The sequence below is a fragment of the Acomys russatus genome, chromosome 29 (assembly GCF_903995435.1).
Source record: "Acomys russatus chromosome 29, mAcoRus1.1, whole genome shotgun sequence".
In the NCBI taxonomy this organism is placed as follows: Eukaryota; Metazoa; Chordata; class Mammalia; order Rodentia; family Muridae; genus Acomys; species Acomys russatus.
In genome coordinates, this window is record NC_067165.1 from 26,792,624 (window position 1) to 26,816,738 (window position 24,115).

The 24,115-nt window shown below is 43.9% G+C and overlaps 1 protein-coding gene across 2 annotated transcripts in view; it reads left to right on the forward strand.

Annotated features, from left to right (window-relative positions):
- Eya3 (EYA transcriptional coactivator and phosphatase 3) overlaps positions 1-24,115 on the forward strand; it is a 65,793-nt gene that overhangs the window by 14,458 nt on the left and 27,220 nt on the right. The window contains exons 6-9 of one of the 2 annotated variants that reach the window (XM_051171728.1): positions 6,605-6,742; positions 18,338-18,423; positions 19,799-19,982; positions 21,646-21,782. In XM_051171728.1, coding sequence (XP_051027685.1) covers positions 6,605-6,742; positions 18,338-18,423; positions 19,799-19,982; positions 21,646-21,782 — 545 coding nt within the window. The remainder of the gene's footprint in view (positions 1-6,604; positions 6,743-18,337; positions 18,424-19,798; positions 19,983-21,645; positions 21,783-24,115) is intronic. The other variant, XM_051171730.1, reaches the window with a different exon arrangement.

Below are 24,115 nucleotides of genomic sequence, written 5' to 3' on the forward strand. Positions count from 1 at the left end.
ATTTAAACAAGCTAAATTTTCTTTTTTTTTAATCTTCTAGCACTACTATTACCTAGATTCTGGCTTCTGTTGGGTCACTTGGCCAGTGTCGTGTACTGCTGGACAGCTGTCTTACTTTTAGGCTTCTGAGCATTCTTTGGCTTCTTGGTAAATGCTAAAAGAACTGAAGGTGTTGTGTGCTTCTTGTTTTGATGTGCTGGAGAGCTGTCTTTTTGCACACAACACAAGCATTCTACCTCCATCCAAGGACTGTTTTCTCTTGGTTTTTGTGACAGTGTTTTATAGCCAGGCTGACTTCTAATTCTAAATCCTCCTATATGGCTCTCAGGTGGTAATAATCCATGACAGGATTTTTTGTTTTGTTTTGTTTTTCGAGACAGGGTTTCTCTGTGTAGCCTTAGCTGTCCTGGACTCGCTTTGTAGACCAGGCTAGCCTCGAACTCACAGTGATCCGCCTGCCTCTGGCTCCCAAGTGCTGTGATTAAAGGTGTGCGCTGCCACCACCCGGCTATAAAAATTTTTTAAAAATATGTTTTTATTTGTATTTTTTTTTTGTGTGTGTGTGTGTTATGGGTGTTTTATCTGCATATATATCTGCATACCAAAAGAGGGCATAGGGTCCCATGGGACTACAGTTACAGACAGTTGTGAGCCCTCATGTAGGAGCAAAGAATTGAACTCAGGACCTCTAGAAGAGCAGCCAGTGCCTTTAACTGCTAAGCCATCTCTCCAGCACTGTGGTTATTTATTATCACATATATTAAGCCAAGTTTTCCTCAGATGGGTTATAACAGGCAAACAGTTGTACAGTAATTATTTTCATATTTCTTCCTCTCATTCTGATTGAAATTTATGATTATCAAGCCCAAGCTGTATGGCACACTGAATAGTTGACCCTATTTGCTATTGAATGACAAAGGTTTTTGGTTGTTTCTTTGTTTTGTTTTTTAACCCCAAACTCAGGTAATAAAACACCTCACAAGGTGCTCTGTGCATCCTTTATTACAGTGCCCGTTATAGTCACTACATCCCTCATACTAAAAGAAGAAATTCAGGGACTGGAGAGGTGGGTCAGTGGTTAAGAGCTCTGTCTGTTCTTCAAGAGGCCCTGAGTTCAAGTCCCAACAACCACATGGTAGCTCACAACCATCTATACTGGGATCTGATGCCCTCTTCTAGTGTGTAGGACTTTAAAAAAAAAAAAAAAAGCGTGGTGGCGCACGCCTTTAATCCCAGCACTCGGGAGGCAGAGGCAGGCGGATAGCTGTGAGTTCGAGCCCAGCCTGGTCTACAAAGCGAGTCCAGGACAGCTAAGGCTACACAGACCCTGTCTCGAAAAAAAAAATCAAAAAAAAAAAAAAAAAAAAAAAAAAAGAAAAGAAAAAGAAAGAAAGAAAGAAAAGAAAAGGAAATTCTGTAACTAGAGCTCTGCTGAGAACTTTGAGAACATATGTTATTATAAAGAATAACTGGTTCTTATGAATGTTCATAATCTGTTTATTGTAGTTGGAGGCAAGAGAAGCTTATGTTACATAGATTATCCTGTAAGTAAATGAGAGACAAAATAATCAGTTGATTATTTTGACTTGAGTTGACTTTAAGTAATTGTCGACTTTTCAAGCAACCCATGCAGCTCTTGTCTGCTGGTCCTAGGCTCTGAGGACCTCAGAGAATGAGGTGGACTACAGTCTGACGCTGTAGACAATCTTACTTTAGTTTCAGTGCATTTTATACACAAATAAGACAAAACAATACTCCAAGGAAGGCTTTTTGAGTTTAGAAAAAGAATATCAGAAAAACTTGCAAATGAAGGTAAGTAAGCACACTAAATGTTAACAGAGCAGCGCTTTCCCAGAGCTTTCTCAGGACAGAGCAGTTAAACCACAGTTGCCTGCCATGTAGTATGGATTATGTCTGGGAAAACAGGAAAGCAAAGCAGAGGCCATGTCGAGTTAGAGTGCAGTGACCAGATTGCGTTCTATTGTATGTTATGACATCCAACATGAATAAACAAACCTTATAAATTGAATGTAAATGCTTAACATAGAAGGCACAAAATCGCATACAAGATGCCTCTGAAGTAGAAGGCCTGCTGCCTTTTTTTTTTTTTTTTTTTTTTTTTGACTGGGGCCTCTGTCACAGTTCCCCAAGGTGTTGTCTACCATGGGCCATTCTTTTGGTATGTTCTAGCAAGTGATATGTGAGACTTACTGATGAAAGATTTAGGTTAGGGGCCCTGTATTTGATAGGGGTATTTTCTTCCACTTTTCCAGAAGAGTTATGGGAAATGTTTAGCGTGTGAGTGTGTGTGTGTGTGTGTGTGCGTGCACGCGCACGCACACAGGTTCAGCCTAAAGGAAGTCATTGAGTATCATCTTCTGTCACTCCGTCTCATCCCTTTGAGATAGAGTCTCTCTTGAACCTGAAGCCTGCATTTTGGGCTAGGCTGCCAGTCAGCAAGCCCCAATGATCTGCCAGTCTTCGCCCAGTATAACCCAGTAGAGCCCTGGGACCAGGCACATACTGAAAACATGCTCAGGTCCGAATGGTGGAACAGATAAGCACTCTCAACCGCTGAGCCATCATTCTGGCTCCTGTTACTGTATCTCAGGCTGGAGAGATGGCTCAGAGGTTAAGAGCACTGACTGCTCTTCCAGAGGTTCAGTTCCCAGTTCAATTCCCAGCAACCACATGATGGCTCACAACCATCTGTAATGTGATCTAATGCCCTCTTCTGTCATGCAGGCAGAGCACTGTATACATAATAAATAAGTACATCTTTTTTTTTAAGTTACTGTATCTAATTTTTTTTTTTCAATTTTGTTAACTTTGTATGACTGTGAGAGTCAGCTCTCTGCTGCCACCTATTGAGAGCTGGGGAAATCAGGCCTGCCTGCTTGTGCCTCTCTACCTGCTGAGCTGTCTCACAGGCCTTGTCTTTGTCTCTTTGGGTCCTCGTGGCTTTGAATGTGTGTATATGAGTCTGGTCTCTAACTTCTCATCCTTCTGCCTCTACCTCCCAGACGCTGGGAGAGCAGGCATATGCCACCATGTCTTTAAAATCATTTTCTTGGCACCATCAGGATAACTCTGCAGGTAAAGGCTCTTGAAGTGCAAGTCTGACAACCTAAGGTCAATCCCTAGAACTCATAGGTAGGAGCAGGGAGACCCACTCCACAAAGCTGCACTGTGGTACTTACAGTGTACACATGCAGCTAAAGACAAACTTTTTTGTTTTTGTTTTTGTTGTTGTTTTTCTAGACATAGTTTCTCTGTGTAGCCTTGGCTTTCCTGGACTCGCTTTGTAGACCAGGCTGGCCTTGAACTCACAAGAATCCACCTTCCTTTGCCTCCCGAGAGCTGGGATTAAAGGCGTGCGCCACCACCGCCCAGCGATAAACTTTTATTATAATTATTTTTTTAATGTTGGCTGTATCAAGCAATGGGTTAGGATAGGACTTCACATTTTACTTTATCATCTCATTTAATCCTTAAAGCAGACCTTAGAGCTAAGTAGTACCATTGTCCCCTTTCAGCAGCTTACAGTTGGTTAAGTCACTGTCCCAAAATCATAAAATTAGTAAATGCTTAGGATTCAATTTAAGCCTTGGTCTGCTAGATTTCCCTAAATTTCGGTCTGTATCAAAAAGATGGTCTCAGAGTTCAGCTTGAAATCAAAAATTATCTTCTTTTAAAAATAGGGGGAAAGCTGGATGGTGGTGGCACACGCCTTTAATCCAGCATTCGGGAGCCAGAGGCTGGCAGATCTATTTGAGTTCGAGGCCAGCCTGGTCTACAAAGTGGGTCCAGGATAGTCAAGGCTGCACAGAGAAATCCTGTCTTGAAAAAGAAAAAGAAAAAAAGAAAAAAGAAAGGGGTGGGAACTAGAAATGTAGAAAAGCTCTTGGGAGTAATCTTACTCCTACTCTCTCCAGAGCTGTAGAGAGCTGGGTGATGTGAGAGGGAAGGGGTTTGCGAGGTCGTGTCTGGTGCAGTAAGGAGTGAGTGAGGAAGGATGCTCACGTGTTTTCAGAGGCCCATGCAGTGTGCTCGGAGCCGGCACGGATCTGGTTATTTTAAAAGAACTTTGTTGTGAAGTAGATGACTTAGTGATGCATATTAAGGGTTCATTCCGTCCCCCACATCAGGCTCGGTTTTAAACAGATGTGATAGTGTACAGATGTAGTCCCATCCTTTGGGAGGCAGAGGCAGGAAGACATAAGTTCAAGACTAGCCTGAGCTTCCCAGTTAGATCCTGGCTCAAAAAAATAAATGAGTACGTGAGTGAATGAGGAAAGGAGAGCTGGTGAGCTGGCTGAGCAGGTAACGGTGCCAAGCCTACATGGCAGGAGCAGAGAAAGCTGTCCTCTGACCTGCATGTGTGGTCATGCGCGCGCGCGCGCACACGCATACACACACACACACACACACACACACACACACACACACACACACACTACATTTTAAACAAACAAAAAAACTAAAACCCATGGTTTGGTTTCCTCATTTACTCTGTGCATAGAATTCAACTATTTAGTCATGTTACTTAATATAAGGAGTTCTGAACAGGGTGTTTTAAAAGGAGCATATTTAAATGTCTAAAGGTCAGGAGCTACAATGATGATCAAGGCAGTTTTCATATTGTCTTTTATTCCTCCTTTCCTCAAAAAGAAAAAAAAAAGTAGGTCTGTTAGAGTTTCTAGCCTGGCATGATGGCACCCACCTCTAACCTCAGTGCTGAGGCGCACTGATGCATGTGGTAAAACTGCCTCAGAGAGTGAAATACTAAGTATTAAGGCCAACAAGACATTCTTCTTGATGCTTTGGTGTTGATGAAATGTTGTTTTAATACTATGTGTCATTAAACATGTTCACATATCTTTTGAGGCGGGGGTTGTTTCAAGACAGGGTTTCTCTGTATAACAGCTCTGGCTGTCCTGGACTCGCTCTGTAGACCAGGCTGCCTCAAACTCACAAGGTTCCACCTGCCTCTGCCTCCCAAGTGCTGGGATTACAGACATGCACCATTGCCTGGCCTGCATATCTATTTCTTTAGGGTCTGCAACCTACTTGGGAAATAAAATCACATTGCTTACAATAAATATGGAAGCTATTGTAACATGTAAATGGTGATACATTAACAAAAACATAATTCCAAACCACCAAGAATCATAGTCTTTTTTTTTTTTTTAAGATTTATTTATTTATTTATTATATATGAGTGTTTTATCTGCAGAAGAGGGCATCAGATCACATCATAGATGATTGTGAGCCACCATGTCATTGCTGGGAGTTGAACTCAGGACCTTTGGAAGAGCAGGTGGTGCTCTTAACCACTGAGCCATCTCTTCAGCCCCAAGAATCATAGTCTTTTACATGTACATTTTAAAAAATAAATAGTGGCCCAGGAGCTGGTTCTGTGGGAAAGAGGGCTTGCTTCTCAAGCAGCTGCATAAAAAGCTGGGCACGGCCATGTGCCAGCCTAGGGGCTGGGCACAGGCAAGGAGGATCACTAGGCTTGCTGGCTGTCAGCCTAGCTCCAGGTTCAGCAAGAGACCCTGCCTCAAAGAGCAAGGGACAGTGAGAGAGAGCGGGTAATTCTTCTGCAACCCTTCAATAGTAGTTAAGTTTGGGTGATAGGATTATGTATAGCTTTTTTCCCCTAAGTTACATATTTCAAGGTGGTTTTTGTTTTAGACAGGTGCTAGGTAACCGCGGATGGCATTGAACTTCTGGTCCTCCTGCCTTTATTTCTTGGGTGTTGGATTATAGACGTGCACCGCCATGCCCACTTTACGTGGTGGAACTCAAACCGGGGCTTTATGTATGCTAAACAAGCTCCTTGCCAGCTGAACCACATCTGGGGCCCACAAGATGTTATTAATCTTTTTTTAAAAACAGGCAAACCTTTCCTAATCTAGGAGACGGTTATGAAATTATCAGTTTAAGAAAAAGATTTATATGGAGCTGGAGAGATGGCTCAGTGGTTAAGAGCACTGGCTGCTTGGGCAGAGGTTCTGAGTTCAGTTCCCAGCAACCCAGAACCCAGATGGTGGCTCACAACCGTCTATTAGATCTGGTGCCCTCTTCTGGCGTTCCGACTTTGTGCAGATACAACACTGTATACATAATAAATAAATCTTAAAAAAAAAAAAAAAAAAGAAAGAAAGAAAGGAGAAGGATGTATCTAAGGCAATTAGAAACCTTGCTTATTCTATCGGTAAGTGAATGTTAACTTACGTAGACTGTCTCCCACATTGCCAGTTTGGATTTCTCATTGCACGTCAGCATCAGTTGTTCTTTCTGACAAGTGGTCCAGTTTGTTATACTCTTTGCTGAGTCCCGGTCACTTGCTCCAGCCATTGACATGAAGGTACCTGCATGCTACTGTTGCGGTTTTAGCAAAGTTTTTCTTCCTATGGACCCATCTTCTAATTCTTTGCAAATATATTTGCTTGTGGTATATAACATGTGGAGTAATTTTCTCCTACAAGCAAATTTGTTTGAAGATTTCAACTTGAAACCTAGCAGCTGCTAGTTAAAGCACAGCTTTGCTCCTCAGCCCCGTGTGTTGTTTGTAATTGGTCCACTTTATCTGATTCAGGTGCACTGTGGCCAGGTATGAAACCTGAAAGTGGTTTAATTCAGACTCCATCTCCAAGTCAACACAGTGTTCTCACCTGCACTACAGGGCTAACCACAAGCCAGCCAAGCCCAGCACATTATTCTTACCCCATCCAAGGTAAATAGGCATGGTTGTGTGTGTGTTATTTCACTTTTATCATTGTTTTTATTTTTAATTTGCCCCTGTATCCAAACAAACTGGATGATGATACGGGCGCGCTGTCCAAAGTAAAGGGAATGGCATGCGTTTGTGCATGTGTTCTGTGTTAGGAAGGCCACTCTGAATGTGCTTTGAAGTAGCTTAGGCTTTGAATGCGAGCTGCGTAATACAAGTGAAGCCTTCTCTTGCATGCCAATATCCAGAAAGCTTCTCTTGTTTTGTTCTAGTCGGTTCTCGGTGGTATTTTTCACATGTAAGTTGGCGACTCCTTGAGTCCGAGTTTGGCTGGCTTTTACGTGAATTGTCAGTGGAATGTGCGATGTGGACTGCTTTTCTGCTGGTGGCTTTGTGACACCCTCCCCATTCACCACTTCTTGGTGAGAGTATTTTCTTTTCTTTCTTTCTTTCTTTCTTTCTTTTTTTTTTTTTTTTTTTTTTTGTTGTTGTTGTTGTTGTTGTTGTTTTGTTTTGTTTTTGGAGACAGGGTTTCTCTGTACAGCATTGACTATCCTATACTCCCTTTGTAGACCAGGCTGGCCTCGAACTCATAGCGATCCACTCTGCCTCTGCCTCCCAAGTGCTGGGATTAAAGGTATGCACTACCACGCCCGGCTCCTTCCTTCCTTCCTTTTTTTTTTTTTCCTCTTTTCTTTTTTGGCTTTCAAGACAGGGTTTCTCTTGTAGTCCTTGGCTCTCCTGGACTTGCTTTGGCAACCAGGCCGACCTCGAACACACAAGAGATCCATCTGCCTCTGCCTCCCAAGTGCTGGGACTAAAAGTGTGCTCCACCATGCCCATCTGAGAGTATTTCTTTTGCTGAAAAAGATCACTCACTACCAGATGGAGGGTACAGGTGAGTGGTAGAGTGCTTGTCTAGCAAGTTACAGACACTGGGTTCCATCCCCAGCATTAAAGAAAAAGAGAAAAGTTATTTTTGTTTCTATTCAGGGTGAAATTTGATTTTAAACACTTTTACTTTCCTGAGTTGTTCGTTGAAAAGCTTAGAATTTTTTTGTTTTCTGTATTTCTTTCTTTCTTTTCTTTTTCTTTTTTTTTTTTTTTTTTTTTTTTGTTTGTTTGTTTGTTTGTTTGGTTTTTTTGTTTGTTTGTTTGTTTTTTGAGACAGGGTCTTTCTGTGTAACCTTGGCTGTCCTGGACTCGCTTTGTAGACCAGGCTGTCCTCAAACTCACAGAGATCCGCCTGCCTCTGCCTTCCAAGTGCTGGGGTTAAAGACATGCACCACTGCCACCCGGCCCTGTTTTCTGTTTTTCATGACAGGGTTTCTCTGTGTAGCCTCGGCTGTCCTGGACTTGCTTTGTAGACCAGATTGGCCTCAAACTCACAGCGATCCTCCTGCCTCTGCCTCCCTGAGTGCTGGGATTACGGGTGTGCACCACCATGCCTGGCTGAAAATTTTAGAATTATATACTCAGGGTGAGTAGACAGAAGGGCAGTGTGATGTCTGAATGAGTACCCTCCCCAATCCAGTGATCTAGCGTGGGAAGCCTCGGGCCTGTACCTGGCTTCTCATCCGCTTCCATGCTTCTGTTTCTGTGGTTGTTTGTCTGTCTTACAGCTTCTTACACTTCGTTCTTCATCAGATAAACTCTAGAGGGATGAGTCAGGCACCCAGAGCCTCTGCAGACAGAAGCCTTGCTCACGAAAACGACTTTTACTTTTAACTGTTTTCAGTTAATTGATTTGGAAGTTGTTCAATTCTGTAAGAACAGCTCTAGGCCACTTTGATTTTGTCTTTTTAAGATTAGTTTTATTTGTGTATGAATATATGCATGTGCATGAAGGTGCCCATATCTTCTGGCTTCCAGAGGCCCTTCTTTTTTTGCCCTCTCCTCCCTGTTTTCTTTCTTCCTAACAGGAACAACACAAGAGGAGCAAAGCTTAAAGACATGACCCAGGCTCACCTTGAACCTGTGGGCCTAATTATAGGAACCTCCTAGCCCAGGCCTTTGAGCCCGTCTGGGAGTTGCGCACAACACAGTTCCATTTCTAACTTTCACTCTATTGTCAGTGTTTTTTTCAGACAATAGGCCTTTGGGATCAACTGCACGCAGTGAGGGAACCAGGTCTCTCTTAGCTACATGCCTGTGTAGGGGTCACGCAGGTCATGAAAGAAGACAAGAAGAGTAAGGTTGTCTTCCCACTGGGGTGTGAAGTCTCCCCCCCTCTGTGGTTGTGTCCTGAATTTAACATACTTCTCTTCACTTGCTAAATAAGGGGATTGTGTTTTGGAGTGAGTTAGATGACTGTACTTCAGTGGGTCTTGAACCTCCGACCTTGTGTGTTTTGAGTCTGTTAACCTGCTTCCCTCCATCCTGTTAGTAGTAACTGCTGGTATCTAGTCAGCGCTTACTGTGTTCTCAGCTCTGCTCTAAACCATGGCTAGGTGCTATATCCTCTGCATGGCAGCCCTGTGAGTAAGTATTATTAACCCATTTTCCAGGTGGGGAAGCTGAGGCACAGAGAATCTAAGTAACTATTGATAGTCACCAAGTAAGTAGTCAAATCAGGATGGAGGGGGAACATTCTAACTGAGAGTGAGTGTAATCTTTGTTTTTCAGAATTGAAATCATGGTGTTAGTATCAACTCTCCCATATTTGAGGAACTTTATTAACAAATATCTAACCTTGTTTTTCCTCCACTTATTGTTCAACACTTTGATACAGAGTAGAAATGTTTTTCTTTCTTTTTTTTAAATTTTTTTATTAATTTATTCTTGTTACATCTCAATGGTTATCCCATCCCTTGTATCCTCCCATTCTTCCTTTCCTCCCATTTTCCCCTTATTCCCCTCCCCTATGACTGTGACTGAGGGGGATTACCTCCCCCTGTATATGCTCATAGGGTATCAAGTCTCTTCTTGGTAACCTGCTGTCCTTCCTCTGAGTGCCACCAGGTCTCCCCCTCCAGGGGACGTGGCCAAATGAGAGGAACCAGAGTTCGTATGAAAGTCAGACCCCACTCTCCGCTCAACTGTGGAGAATGTTCTGACCATTGGCTAGATCTGGGTAGGGGTTTAAAGTTTACCGCCTGTATTGTCCTTGGCTGGTGCCTTAGTTTGAGCGGGACCCCTGGGTTTTTTCTTTTTTTCTTTTTTGGTTTTTTGAGACAGGGTTTCTCTGTGTCCTGGAACTCACTCTGTAGACCAGAGTGCTGGAATTACAGGCATAGAAATTTTAAGGCATCAGGTTGTTCATTTCTTCATAATCTAAAGAAAAAGTTTACAGAAAAATATTTGACTAAAATGAAGTGTAGGGTTAGCAGTGGGGCTGAAGCATGTGCATCTTCGTGATCAGTAGCTCTCCCTACTGTTTCTCTCCTCTGCACACACCGATGTCTTTGGACTATCATTTTGCTGATAATGCCCATAGCCTTTGTTTAACTAGGAGTTTTCCTTTTATTAACAGACTTTTTTAAAAAAAAACGTTTATTTATTTATTATATGATTTGTTGCCGGGCGGTGGTGACGCATGCCTTTAATCCCAGCACTCGGGAGGCAGAGGCAGGTAGATCCCTGTGAGTTCGAGGCCAGCCTGGTCTACAATGCGAGTCCAGGACAGCCAATGCTACACAAAGAAACCCTGTCTCAAAAAACAAACAAACAAGCCGGGCATGGTGGCGCACGCCGTTAATCCCAGCACTCGGGAGGCAGAGGCAGGCAGATCGCTGTGAGTTCAAGGCCAGCCTGGTCTACAAAGTGAGTCCAGGACAGCCAAGGCTACATAGAGAAACCCTGTCTCGAAAAACCAAAAACAAACAAACAAACAAAAACTAAAACTAAAACCTTTTCCCAGGTGGTGGTGGTGGTGCACGCCTTTAATCCCAGCACTTGAGAGGCAGAGGCAGGTGAATCTCTGTGAGTGCGAGGCCAACCTGATCTACAAAGTGAGTCCAGGACAGCCAGGACTATTACACACAGAAACCCTGTCTTGAAAAACCTTAAAAAAAAAAAAAAGATGTTTATTTACATATATGAATGTTTTGCCTACATGTTTATATGTACATCACATGCATGTCTGGTGCTAGCAGAGGTCAGAAGAGGGTGTTATGTCCCCTAGAACTGGTGTTACAGATGGTTGTGAGTCACTATATGGGTGTTGAGAATTGAACCCAGGTCTTCTGCAAGAACAGCAAGTGCTCTTTTTTTTTCCTAGCAGTGTTTCTCTGTGTGGCGTTGGCTGTCCTGGACTCACTTTATAGACCAGGCTGGCCTCGAACTCACAGCAATCCGCCTGCCTCTGCCTTCCGAGTGCTGGGATTAAACCACGCCCTGCAGCAAGTGCTCTTAATTAAGTGCCGTGCCATCTTTCTGGGCCCCTTTTAAAGCTGTGTAGGTGACTGTGGGTATGTGCATGTGAGTGCAGGTGCCATGGAGGCCAGAAGAGGGCATTGGATCCCCTGGGCCTGGAGTCACAGGCAGTGAGGTGCACATTTGCTGGGCACCTCAGGTCCTCTGTGAGGGGAGTGTGTGCTCTACCTGCTGATCAGCTCTCCAGCCCCTGCAGACTTTGTGTTTTATTGTACTTTTAGATTGCTAGAGCAACTGAGCAGAGCGTGCACAGTCCTCATATAATTTGTACTGCAAGGTTGGAGAGAAGGAAATACAGACAAGGGATGAGCAGCTCAGCAAACAGAACCAGAGCGCGGGGCCAGCTTGCAGCTGGGGTGACTTAGGGCAGAAAAGAAGGGAGAAGGGGGCTGAAAAGAAATGTCAAGATGCATTAATGTCTGCTGTGACCAGCTGTACTGTGGGGTGACAGGGTGAGGTAGACAAAAATCTAGAAAAATATGTTACTTAGTTATGAGATCCAAGTGAGTTTAGTTCTTGGAATGGTTATTGCTTAACTATTTCCAAAATGGGGGCTTTACAAAATGATGTGATCTGAGGGCTGGAGAGATGGCTCAGAGGTTAAGAGCACTGGCTGCTCTTCCAAAGTTCCTGAGTTCAATTCCCAGCAACCACGTTGTGGCTCACAATGATCTGTAATGAGATCTGGTGCCCTCTTCTGGTGTGCAGGCATTACATAGAGGCAGAGCACTGTATACATAATAAATACATAAATAAAATCTTTTAAAACTGACATGATCATGGCTAATATGTACACCCTTCCATTTTCCCTACAGTTAACATCTTAATGAGAGTATGCTACAATTGGTACAGTTAATGAACTAGTATTATAAATTATCAGTTAAGGATGTAACTTCCCCAAATGAAAGATGTACCTTACATTTAATGGGCATGTCTCCTTAGATTCCTGTGGACTTCATGCTCTCTGACTTTTCTGGTTTATGTTGGCCTGGGTGGCTCTGGGGATGCCCTTCTATTAGAACTTATCTGATGTTTTATTCATGATTAGAGTGGAGTTACAGGTATCTCAATGGTCACAGAGGTAAAATGCCTTCACGTGTCAAATGTACATTCTATCCATATGTCTTATTTCAGTTGGTGCTAACCGTGATCATCTGGCATCCCCACTGCAAAGTCACTTTCTAAATTTTTTTCCATTGTGTGATGTGTATGCATGTGTGAATACGTGTGTGTATACACTCGTGTGTGTGTGTGTGTGTGTGTGTGTGTGTGTGTGTTTGTCTTTGAGAGAGGGTCTTGCCCTGTAGCCCTAGCTGATCTTGACTCCTGACCCTCCCCAGGATTATTAGGTGTGAGCCACCCTGCCAGGTCTGGAAACTATATCCATGCTTAAAAGGTCCCTGCCCCTCTGTGATGGCCATTCAGTTTTCTCCCATCACTTTGTTTTTATTGATCATTTGTTTCTGGATTTATATACATTTATTTTATATGTTGAGTTTTAATGCAGAACAGCTTTATTTGTTATCTCATCTGGTCACAGAGAATACATTTAGTTGACTTTGATACTTTTTTACATTTTTTTCTGTTTGGTTTTTCTTTTTATTGTTTTTGTTTTTTGCAAAAGAAGTACCTGGCTTGTTTTGTTATGGTTTTGATTTTTCAAGACAGGCTTTCTCTGTGTAGTCTTGGCTATTCTGGACAATTTGTAGATCAGGCTGGTCTTGAACTCACAGCAATCTGCCTCCCTCTGCCTCCTGAGTGCTGGGATTAAAGGCGTGCGCCACCACGCCCGGCCTATTTATTTATTATACAGTGCTCTCCCTGCATGTATACCTACACACCAGAAAAGGTCATCAGATTTCATTATAGATGGTTGTGGGCCACCATGTGGTTGCTGGGAATTGAACTCAGGACCTCTAGAACAATAGTCAATACTCTTAACCTCTGAGCCATCTCTCCAGCCCTCCTCCCCTTTTTTTAAAAGACAGAGTTTCTCTGTGTAGCCTTGGGTGTCCTGAAACTCACTCTGTAGACCATGCTGGACTCAAACTCAGAGATCAGTCTGCCTCTGCCTCCTGAGTGCGGAGATTAAGACATGCACCACCACTGCTCAGCTGACACCTTTTTACATTACCACCGTTACTGACCTGTTTTGTTTTGGGGTGCTGTGAGTTCGAAGCCAGCCAGGTCTACAAAGCAAGTCCAGGACAGCCAAGGCTACACAGAGAAACCCTGTCTCCAAAAACAAAACAAAACAAAAAGAAACCAAGATATGTGTAGCAGGGTGATCAATGGTTAATGGTGCTTGTCCTCTGACCTCCATATGAGAGAAAACACACACACACACACACACACACACACACACACACACACACACACACACACGAATGTAACTTTTAAAAAAGAAAATAAAAGCCGGGCATGGTGGCGCACACCTTTAGTCCCAGCACTCGGGAGGCAGAGGCAGGTGGATCGCTGTGAGTTTGAGGCCAGCCTGGACTACAAAAGCGAGTCTAGAACAGCCAAGGCGACACAGAGAAACCCTGTCTCAAAAAACAAAAAAAAAAAAAAAAAAAAGAAAAGAAAGAAAGAAAGAAAGAAAATAAATGTACAAAAACATATAACATAGCTCACTGTGTAAAGCCACTTGTCTGTCTTGGAAGCCATGTGACCTGCATTCTTCTCCAGCTCCCTCCCATAAACTGCCCTCCTACACATGCTTGCACACGTGCACAATGAACCTGTAGGGTCGGTCCATCCTTACTCAAACCACCACACGTGCACAAGCAGTCCTACTAATAAGACATTTAAAAAGAAGCTGAGATGTAGGCACTTGCAACTGGTGTCAGGTGTCATTTCTTTTAGACATTCTGTTAACAAAGCAAGAAATATGTGTGTGTGCTCTAACCTGTAAGGACACACATAAATATTTTAAAGTTAAACATGAATCCTCATCGGTGCCTCTAGCCCCAAGGCATTACGCATAGCTCAGTGCACACCATCCGCTGCTGATGTCAGTGTCTACTTCATCATGAGCGTGTGCCCCAGCATGCACTGGAGGACAGCTTTAGGTGTCAGTTCTCTCCTTCTGCCATGTGGGTTCCCGGCCTGAAGTCAGGTCCTCGGGCTTGGCAGCAGCTACGTTTACCCCTGGCGATCTCAGCAATCGTTGTTTAAGAGATATCACTTTGATTTTGTTACTAAGCTTCTTGAGCACAGGGTTTTTTTCTCTTAATTTTTAAAGTACATTGATATTATCCAAGCCCATGGAATAGCACTTACATTTAGTAGACAGTGTTTGACAAGTGAATGAGTGATACTTGGTTATGCACTGAGTGTGCAGCTCTCAAGAGGATGTAACTGCACTGTCGGCCTCTATCTCCCACACCTCGTGTGCACAAGGCTGAATCTCACAAATCCGTATTAAGCCTCATCTTTTTTTCCTCTACAGGGTTTCTCTATGTAGCCCTCGCTGTCTCCCTATGTAGACCAGGCTGTCCTCAAACTCAGAGTCTCCTGAGTGCTCAGATTAAAGGAGTGTGCTCCCACTTCCCGGCTTAGCCTCATCTTTTATATGTTCAGGTACTTTACTAGATGCTGGAGATAATAAGATAACAAAGTTTTCTTGGCACTTACGGTCTAGTGGAGGGACCAAAACACTCCAACAGGGAGTGAATACGATTTCTGAAAGCACTTTGAAGGAAGAAAAGTTCACTACTGTGATTATAAAAATAGGAAAGGGGGCTGGAGAGATGGCTCATAGGTTAAGAGCACTGGCTGTTCTTCCAGAGGTCCTGAGTTCGATTCCCAGCAACCACATGGTGGCTCACAACCATCTAGAATGTGATCTGATTAACAAACAAAACAGGAGAGAGCTGTCTTGTTCCACACCTTTAATCCTAGCACAGATCTCTGAGTTCAAAGCCAGCCTTGTCTACAAAGCAGGTTTCAAGACAGCCAGGGCTACACAGAGAAACCTTGGGTTTTTGTTTGTTTGTTTTTGTTTTTGTTATCTAGACAGGGTCTCTCTGTGTAGCCTTGACTGTTCTGGACTCCCTTTGTAGACCAGGCTGACCTGGAACTCACATCAATCTGCCTGCCTCTGCCTCCTGAGTGCTAGGATTAAAGGTGTGCGCCACCACGCCCAGCTAAAACTCTGTTTTCAAAACAAAACAAAAAACCCAACGTGTCTGAGAAAGCTGGAAGGGCTTGTTTTAACTAACAGAAAGATCTGAAGGAGCTTCTGTAAGAAAGACAGGCATGTTCTGCTGGCCGGGAGAGGACAAGGAGGGACAGTTCTGGTAGAGAGTAATTTTTTTTTGCACTGTGGCAGGTGGGATGTCAATACAGAATTTCTCTGTATGATGGCCCTGGCTGTCCTGGACTCACTCTGTAGACCAGGCTAGCTAAAGTTTCTTTTCATTGTTGGTTTGGTGGATCTTGGCTCTCACATATCCCACACTGACTTTGAATTCACCATGAACATGAGGCTGGCCTTGAGCTGGTCCTCCTCCCTTCACCTTAGCTGTGTACCTGCTTGGCTGATTATTACAATTCTTGTTTTGTTTTGTTTTTTGAGACAAGGTTTCTCTGTGTAGCCTTGGCTGTTCTGGACTCGCTATGTAGATCGGGCTGGCCTTGAACTCAAAGCAGTCCGCCTCCGGGTGCTGGGATTAAAGGCGTGCGCCACCTCGCCCGGTTGATTATTACATTTCTAAAACTACTTGGCCAGAGCACATTTCTCCCGTGTGCATAGTGACCAGGTATAGCTGAGTCCAAACTCTCGGGTGTTAGTAAGAGAAAGCTGGGCCGGAGGAGGGAAGAGAAGCAAGAGCCACACCCAGAGGGAAGGAAGTTGGTCAGGATGACACTGCTGGGGGAGCTGAGTAAGCTATCTTCTCTCCGATTTGAGTCACCTTTATCTAGTCTATTTGGTTCAGGCCTGCCTAGGATAATATATTGCGTACAGACTTTGGAAACTACCAGAAAGTCTTTTCCCACAAAACGATTAACATTGCTTAGGAGTTATCTACCCTGTGTTTCCTCTTAGGAAAATTAGTGGATTAAGGTACAGCAAAGAAGAAAGTGACTGTTGATGGGAAAGAATACCATCTATAAGCTATTAATTGCATTTGATCTAGTTGTGTTTAGGAAAGGAAGCCCTTAAGAGCCCTGTAATGGCCCTGGGGCAGAGCGCTGTAGGTTGTCAGGAGACTTCAGCCAGTGACTGCGGACAGAGCTCCAGGTGAGGAGGTGGGAGATCCCACTGGATGATCAACCCGACTGCACACATTGTCTGCACTCTTCTCTAGCCCGAGCTCTTCAACAGGCTAGCCTGTGTCAGGAGCAGTGGCCATCCTGCTCTAGATGGCTGGCCTGAGTTCTTCCTGCTCTTTTTCTCGTGTTCTGTTTTTTGTTTTTTCGATTTGTTTGTTTGTTTGTTTTTCGAGACAAAGTTTCTCTGTGTAGCCTTGGCTGTCCTGGACTAGCTCTGTGGACCAGGCTGGCCTCAAATTCACAACGATCTGCCTGCCTCTGCCTCCCGAGTGCTGGGATTAAAGGCATGCGCCACCACGCCCGGCTCATGTTCTGTTCTTCGTGAGGTTTTCTTGCTGCCTTCCCCTGGAGGACTTTTCTGCTGGTCGCAGTGGTCTTCCTGGTGGGGAACACTTTGGGTGTGGACAACTGCAGTAGGAGCCATGTCTCTGTGCTGTGCTAAGTGAGAGAGAAGAGTTCAGAACTGGTGCCTGGTAATGCTGACGAAGCAGGCAAAGCCCTGTGCTATCTGCTAGTCACTGAACCTTGGGGTCAGAACCTGATGGACTCTGTTACGAAAAGGTGTAGAACTTAAAGACATTCCAAGTAACTATGTGATAGAATGCATTTTTACCTGACCAGGTGAGATTTAATATCTTCTGAGTCAGCTGGGCATGGTGGAGCACGCCTTTAATCTCAGCACTCAGGAGGCAGAGGCAGGCGGATTGCTGTGAGTTGGAGGCCAGCCTAGTCTACAAAGTGAGTCTGGGACAGCCAAGGCTAACATAGAGAGACCCTGTCTTGAAAAACAAAAAACAAACTTCTGAGTCTTTGCAGGTTTATTAGTATTTAAACTTTTTTTTTTTTATTACACTAGTGTGTGTGTGTGTGTGTGTGTGTGTGTGTGTGTGTGTGTGTGTGTGTGTGTGAACACTCAAATGCACATGTGAAAGTCAGAGGGCAACTTGTGGGAATCAGATCTCTCCTTCTACCATGTGGGTCACAGGAATGTGACTCAGGTCATCAGGCTTAGCAGCAAGCAGCACTACCTGCTAACTGTCTCACCAGTCCTCACAGCGTTTATTGGCCCACATTAATAGCCCATTATTTGAACATAGCAGTCCTAAACATTTTAGAATTTGGAGAAGTAGCAGGAAAGGCATCATTTGGGGCAAATGGCCATAAACAATACCATAGCATAGGATTTGCCAGAGCTTTATCGTCAGGTCACTTGCAGGGGAGTCGTTCTTAAGCTTCTAGAAAAGACTGTAATGATTTGGTTTAGTTGTGACTTCACTGGTGTGTCAGTGTGAGCTGTGGATTGTGTGAGCATCCTTCTAGGACTTTCGTAGAAAGAGCTGAAGACTCAGGTTGAAGCAGATACTCCAGGTGTGTTGTTTATAAGCAAGCCTCACCAAAGCGTGGCATACAAAAGCAAAACAAGCATTCACTTCTTTTAAAAAACGTAATTGAGTTTTATGTAAATGATGTAAATGATTTCTCTTACGTCTGTGCATCACATGTGCGCCTGGTGCCAGAGGCCAGAAGGAGGGTCTGGAGTTACATATAGTTGTGAGCCATTGTGTGGGTGCTGGAGCCCGAACCCAGGTCCTCTAGGAAAGTAGCCTGTTCTCTCTTTTTGTTTGTTTTGTTTTTTGAGACAGGGTTTCTCTGTGTAGCCTTGGCTGTCCTGGACTCGCTTTGTAGACCAGGCTGGCCTTGAACTCACAGAGATCCACCTGCCTTTCTCTGCCTCCTGAGTGCTGGGGTTAAAGGCGTGCGCCACGACCGCCCAGCTGAGTAGCCAGTTCTCTTAACCACTGAGCCATTTTCCAGCTTCCAGCATTTGCCTCTTCAGTTAGTATTCTTTGTCTCCTTGCAGCATGTTCAATTAAAGTGGGTTACTTTCCATATCTTTAAGGAGTTACATGGGATCTTTAATATTTCCTAACCCTCTCAATCCTGTAGCGTCAAGCACAAATGCCAGCCTGATATCCACTTCTTCTGCAATTGCCAATATCCCAGCAGCAGCTGTGGCCAGCATCTCAAACCAGGTACTGTGCCCCGTTTGTTCATCCTTGATATGATCCCCCTGGCTTTCTCTTCTTTCCATGGTCACCTTCCCATGTAAGGATCAAGCAGGGATAGGATAGACTGTACAGAGTCCTGTTGCTGGATGCCCCATGCTCTCTGGCTGCTATCCCATTTCCCTTGTGCCTTGCTAATCCTCCCAGGAGTGTGGTTCTGTCGACGCCTTATGTACTGTGCTTGCCCTAACCCAGCCCCCACTAGAATGTGCACTCAAGAAGAGAGGGATTTCTTTTTCTACTTGTGTCACTTTTATATTCCCAGAGCCCACAGACCCCTGGCATTCACACCTATCATGGAATGATTCGATACTACCTCCACCCTTACTCGCTATTTATGGTTTTGCTCATTTGTTTGTTTGTTTGTCTGTCTGTTTTCAAGAAAGAGTTTCTCCTGTGTAGCCCTGGCTGTCCTAGACTCACTTTGTAGACCAGGCTGGCCTTGAACTCACAGAGATCCACCTGCCTCTGCCTTCCTAGTACTGAGATTAACAGCGTGGGCCACTACCCCGCCCAGCTGTGATTTGTTATATTTTGTAACGTCTTCAGTGGTTTAGAGTTTGTTTTTAACATGTTCAGACTTTCTGCAGCAACTGCCATGACCACCACTGTCTCCACAGACTGTGTGTGGTGTTTTGTTTTGTTTTGTTTGTTTGTTTTTAGATTTGTTTATTTGCTATGTATACAACATCCTGCCTGCCACCAGATCTCATAGATGGTCGTGAGCCACCATGTGGGTGCTGGGAATTGAACCTGGGTACTTTGGAAGAGCAGACAGTGCTCTTAACCGCTGAGCCATCTCTCCAGCCCCCGTTTGTTATTTATTTATTTATTCTTTTGTTGTTGTTGTTGTTCGTTCTTAAGTGCACAAGTACCTTGGGGTTGAGAGGGGGCTGACTTGTTTCGGGTGCGTGCGTTGGTTTTTGGGGACAGGGCCTCACTATGTATCTCTAGCAGCCCTGGGAGGCACTAGAGTCCAGGCTGGCCTCGAACTTGTATTTGTCCTCCTGCCTGTCTCCTGAGCTGAGTTCATGTGCCAGCACAGGGGCCCCCAGCCCTATGTGGGCTATCTCTTCACAGCTCTTGTTTTTGATTCTAAGGACAGTCTCTAGTTTTTCACATTATAATTTACTTCTGAAGAGTAACTCGGGAGTAAACTCTCATTGTCTACTCAGATGATGCATCTGTACTCAAGTTTCTGCATTTTGAAAATCATTGATTTCTTGGGACTGCTAGAAAGATAGAAATGTAAGAAGACAATATTTTATGAGCAAGAGGGAAAACGAGCCTCTCGTGTTAATACCTCTTGTAGTATTCTTGGTTTCCTCCCTTTGTCCCACAGGACTATCCCACCTATACTATTCTTGGACAGAATCAGTACCAGGCCTGCTACCCCAGTTCCAGCTTTGGAGTTGCAGGCCAGACTAACAGTGATGCTGAGAATACCACGTTAGCAGCTCCCACGTACCAGACGGAGAAGCCTAGTGCTATGGTACCTGCGCCAGCCACACAGAGGCTTCCCTCTGGTAAGTACCAAAAACAGATGAAGGACACTTCATCCAGCAGGTATTGGCAAGTGATGGGAGAAGGAGTTTGTTCTAGATAAGGTAGTGCCACGTGCTGCTGGTTTCCCTTTCTGTGTGAGGAACTGTTAGGATGTCTGCAGACGCTAGAACAGACAATTGCTTCTAGGGCACACTCTGCCCTCCAAGTAAGTGTTCGGCACTCGCTGAGATCTTCAGACAAAGGGCTTACTTGTTGAAGTTTTAATCCAGGCATGTCTTGAAACTTGTGTTAGGAACTCAGAGCAGATGCGATTTCTGTGTCTTAAACTTCTTTAAGGTCCCAAGAGCAGCTATAATGCTTTCCCAGTGGTTCTAAGATTTGACCCACAAGGCCAGAGACTGCTTTTGAGTGGCACTGGGCAGTGTGGCTCTGCCTGCACTGCCACCAAGCAGCCCAAGGAGTTCCCTTCCACTTAGGAACTTCTTGCTTTCAGAAAGCCCAGTTCTTCATTATACCACAGAATTCCAGGATGAGCCAGAGTGAAACAGAGTTAGCGAGTTAAGACCAGGGAGAGTGTGGGAGTCAGAGCACTTGGGAAAGATCACACAGCCCTCTGCAGCTATGGCTTCTCAAGGGATCGCACTTAGGTGCCTTCACAATGGCGGTAGATATGTTTTTTGTGTCTTAAGTTACATTGCTCAAAAGAATGTGATTTACAATAAAGTTAGAGAATAAACAGCTTAAAATTTAAGTAAAGCTTAAATAGTAAGTAAAAAGGCTGGATGAGGTGGTGAGCACCTTGACACTTAGGAGGCTGAGGCAGGTGGATACCTGTGAGTTCTAGGCCAACCTGGGTTTTGTCTCAAAAGAAGTTAGGTTAAAGATTAGTTTTTCCACTTTGGACTAGAGATGACTCTGCAGTTAAGACCACTGGCTGCTCTTCAGAAGACCTGGATTCAATTCCTGGTGTCCACATGGAAGTTCACAACTGTCTGGAAGTCTAGTAGTTCCAGGGTTTCTGATGTCCTCTTCAAGCCTTCTGGGACACTGCATGCGTGTGATGCACAGACATTCATGCAAGGAAAACACTCATACATATAAAATAACAATAATAATTGTTTTTAAAAACAATAACGCTGATTTATTTATTTATTAATTTTTTTAGATTTATTATATGTCTATGAATTTTTTGTGCATGTGTGTATGTATGCCACTGCTTGTCTGCTGCCCTCAAAGGTCAGAAGAGCACTTTGGGTCTCTGGAACTGAGTACAGGTGGCTCTAAGTCGCCTGAACCCAAGTCTCTTCAACAGCAGCATGTGCCCTTATCCACTGAGCCACTCTCAGGCAGGAACATTTTCTTCATAAATGAAATGGTGAGGTCCTCTTCATGAGGTACATTTCGGGATGAGAGAGGAGTAAGCTGTCCTTTTAGAATGTCTTTAGGAAGGCAGATACTCTCTCCGTAGGCAGATGTCGTCTCTGTAGGCACACGTTGCCTCTAGGCACACGTTGTCTCTCTCTGTAGGCAGTCATGGTTGCTTCAGGCTCCTGGGCAGAGTGTGGTGTAAGCGGCTTCCTTCTCTTCCCAGGCTCCTTTCTTTTTAAAATAAGGACCCTGTCCTTCCCATGGTTCTCACAGCTTGTGACTGCTGACTGTGTCTCTGACTTTTCCTTTCAACAGATTCATCTACAAGCCCATCTTTGTCCCAGACTACACCAAATAAAGATGCTGATGATCAGTCCAGGAAAAACATGACTGTCAAAAACCGAGGCAAGAGGAAAGCTGATGCCGGGTCTTCCCAGGACAGTGAGCTAGAAGTATGTGAAGAAATGCACTTGTCTTACCTGTTCTGTTTTCCTTACTCCTGCCAAGCATGTGTCTGGAATTTGCAGAGATGATGTTGATGTTGTGTCTGCTTGAGTTCTTTATGGGGAGAGGACTTAATTGGCCAAAAGAAAAAAAAAATGTAGGGAAAAGAAAGCCTTTCATGCCCGCAACTTAGCTTATATATCCTTCCAGCTGTTTTCACCTTTCCTGATTCAGGGTAACCCTAACAGAAGGAACAAATTGTTTTCCACTTACAGAGAACAGAAAAAATACACTGCATCTTAGGAGAAAGCCAAGGGAGCAATGAATGATGTCACACACTTTCCATTTAGAAATGGAAAGAAAGTGGGAGGGTAGAGGGAGGGCATCTGTGTACACGCACAGATCTGGCGACTGCTTAATGTGCGTGCCAGCAAACAGTGCTGTGCTGTAAGCACTGGGGGAAGTTACTGTGGACATAGATTTCAGTTACGGTGAGAAAGAAAAGGAAAACATACAGAATTCTGAAGTTAGAATTACTACATTTATTTTTGTGGCCTTAATTTTTCTTTGATGGTATATACTAAAGCAAAGAGATACTCTTAAATATGCTCTTAGACACAGGTAAATTGAAGCTGTACATAGAATTTGTCTTCCTCTTCATTTCCGGGGAGTAAATACAGCAAGAAATAAGGAAACTAAAGTTCTAATATCATTCTTAGGAAAATTAACTCATTTTAAAAAACTGTACCACAATGTATATTACATAAAACTTTACTATTTATTGCTGGACATAGTACACACCTGTAATCCCATGACTTCAGAAGGCAGGAAGATCAGAAGTTCAAAGTCATCTTTGGCTGCATGAATTTCCTGAGACTCCACCTAAAAAACTTAAAAAAAGACTTGCTGGAGAGATGGCTCAGAGGTTAAGAGCACTGACTGCTCTTCCAGAGGTCCTGAGTTCAATTCCCAGCAACCATATGGTGGCTCACAACCATATTTAATGAGATCTGGTGCCCTCTTAAGACCCTGTCTCAAGCAAAAAAAAAAAAAAAAAAAAAAAAAAAAAAAAAAAAAAAATTGAAAAAAAGGACTTTACTGTTTTCTTAAGGTTTGAAAGTTTTTGGGCTGGAGAGAGGGCTCAAAGGTTAAGAGCACTGGCTGCTCTTCCAAAGGCCCTGAGTTCAATTCCTAGCAACCACATGGCGGCTCACAACCATCTATGATGAGATCTGGTATTCTCTTGTGATGTGCAGACATACATGCAGGCAGAACATTGTATACATAATAAATAAATAAATCTTTTTTTTTTTTTTTTTTTTTTTGAGACAGGGTTTCTCTGTGTAGCCCTGGCTGTCCTGGACTCACTTTGTAGACCAGGCTGGCCTTGAACTCACAGTGATCCACCTGCCTCTGCCTCCTGAGTGCTGTGATTAATAAATATATAAAATAAATCTTTTTAAAAAAACGATTTGAAAGTTTTTATGAGTATTGGTGTTTTGTTTTTAAAATATGTGTAGGTATTTTGCCTGTATGTAATGTCTGTATACTACATGCATGCCTGGTGCGCACAGAGGCCAGAGGAGAGTGTCCAATCCCCTGAGACTGGAGTTTCAGACTGTTGTGACCTACACATGGGTGCTGGAAGTCAAACCTCTAGATGAGCAGCCAGTACTCTTAACTGCCATGTCTCCTGCCCAAACTCTCTCTCTCCGTGTGTGTGTGGTGTGTGTGTGTGTGTGTGTGTGTGTGTGTGTGTGTGTGTGTGTGTGTTGTTTTCACACACACCAGAAGAGGGTACCAGATCTCATTACAAGTGGTTGTGAGCCACCATGTGGTTGCTGGGAATTGAACTCAGGACCTCTGGAAGAGCAGTCAGTGCTCTTAACCTCTGAGCCATCTCTCCTCCAGCCCCCGTCTTTACGATTTCAAGAGCATAATTCAGTGTTACTAAATATAGTAGCCACTATATATTTCTGGAATATGTTTGTGTTTTGTGTTTGGTTTTCTTTGTTTGAGACAGTCTTAGTCTTGCCTTAAACTCCTGGGCAATCGTGACTCACTCGTAAGTGCTGAGATGACAAGATGAGACCTTCTACCCTGTGTTCAGAACCTTTTCTTGACCCTAAACAGACTCTGTGCCTACTAAGCAGTAACTCGCCATGCTCTTTTCCTCGCCCGTGGTAACTCTATTTTGTTTTTCTTTCTGCTACTGTGGCTTTGCCTGGTGTAGATATATCTGAATGTGGACATAGAATATTTGTGCTCTTACCAGGCTTATCTCATTACGTGCAGTGCTCTTGAGATTTATCTGTGTTGCAGCATGGAACAGGTTTCATTT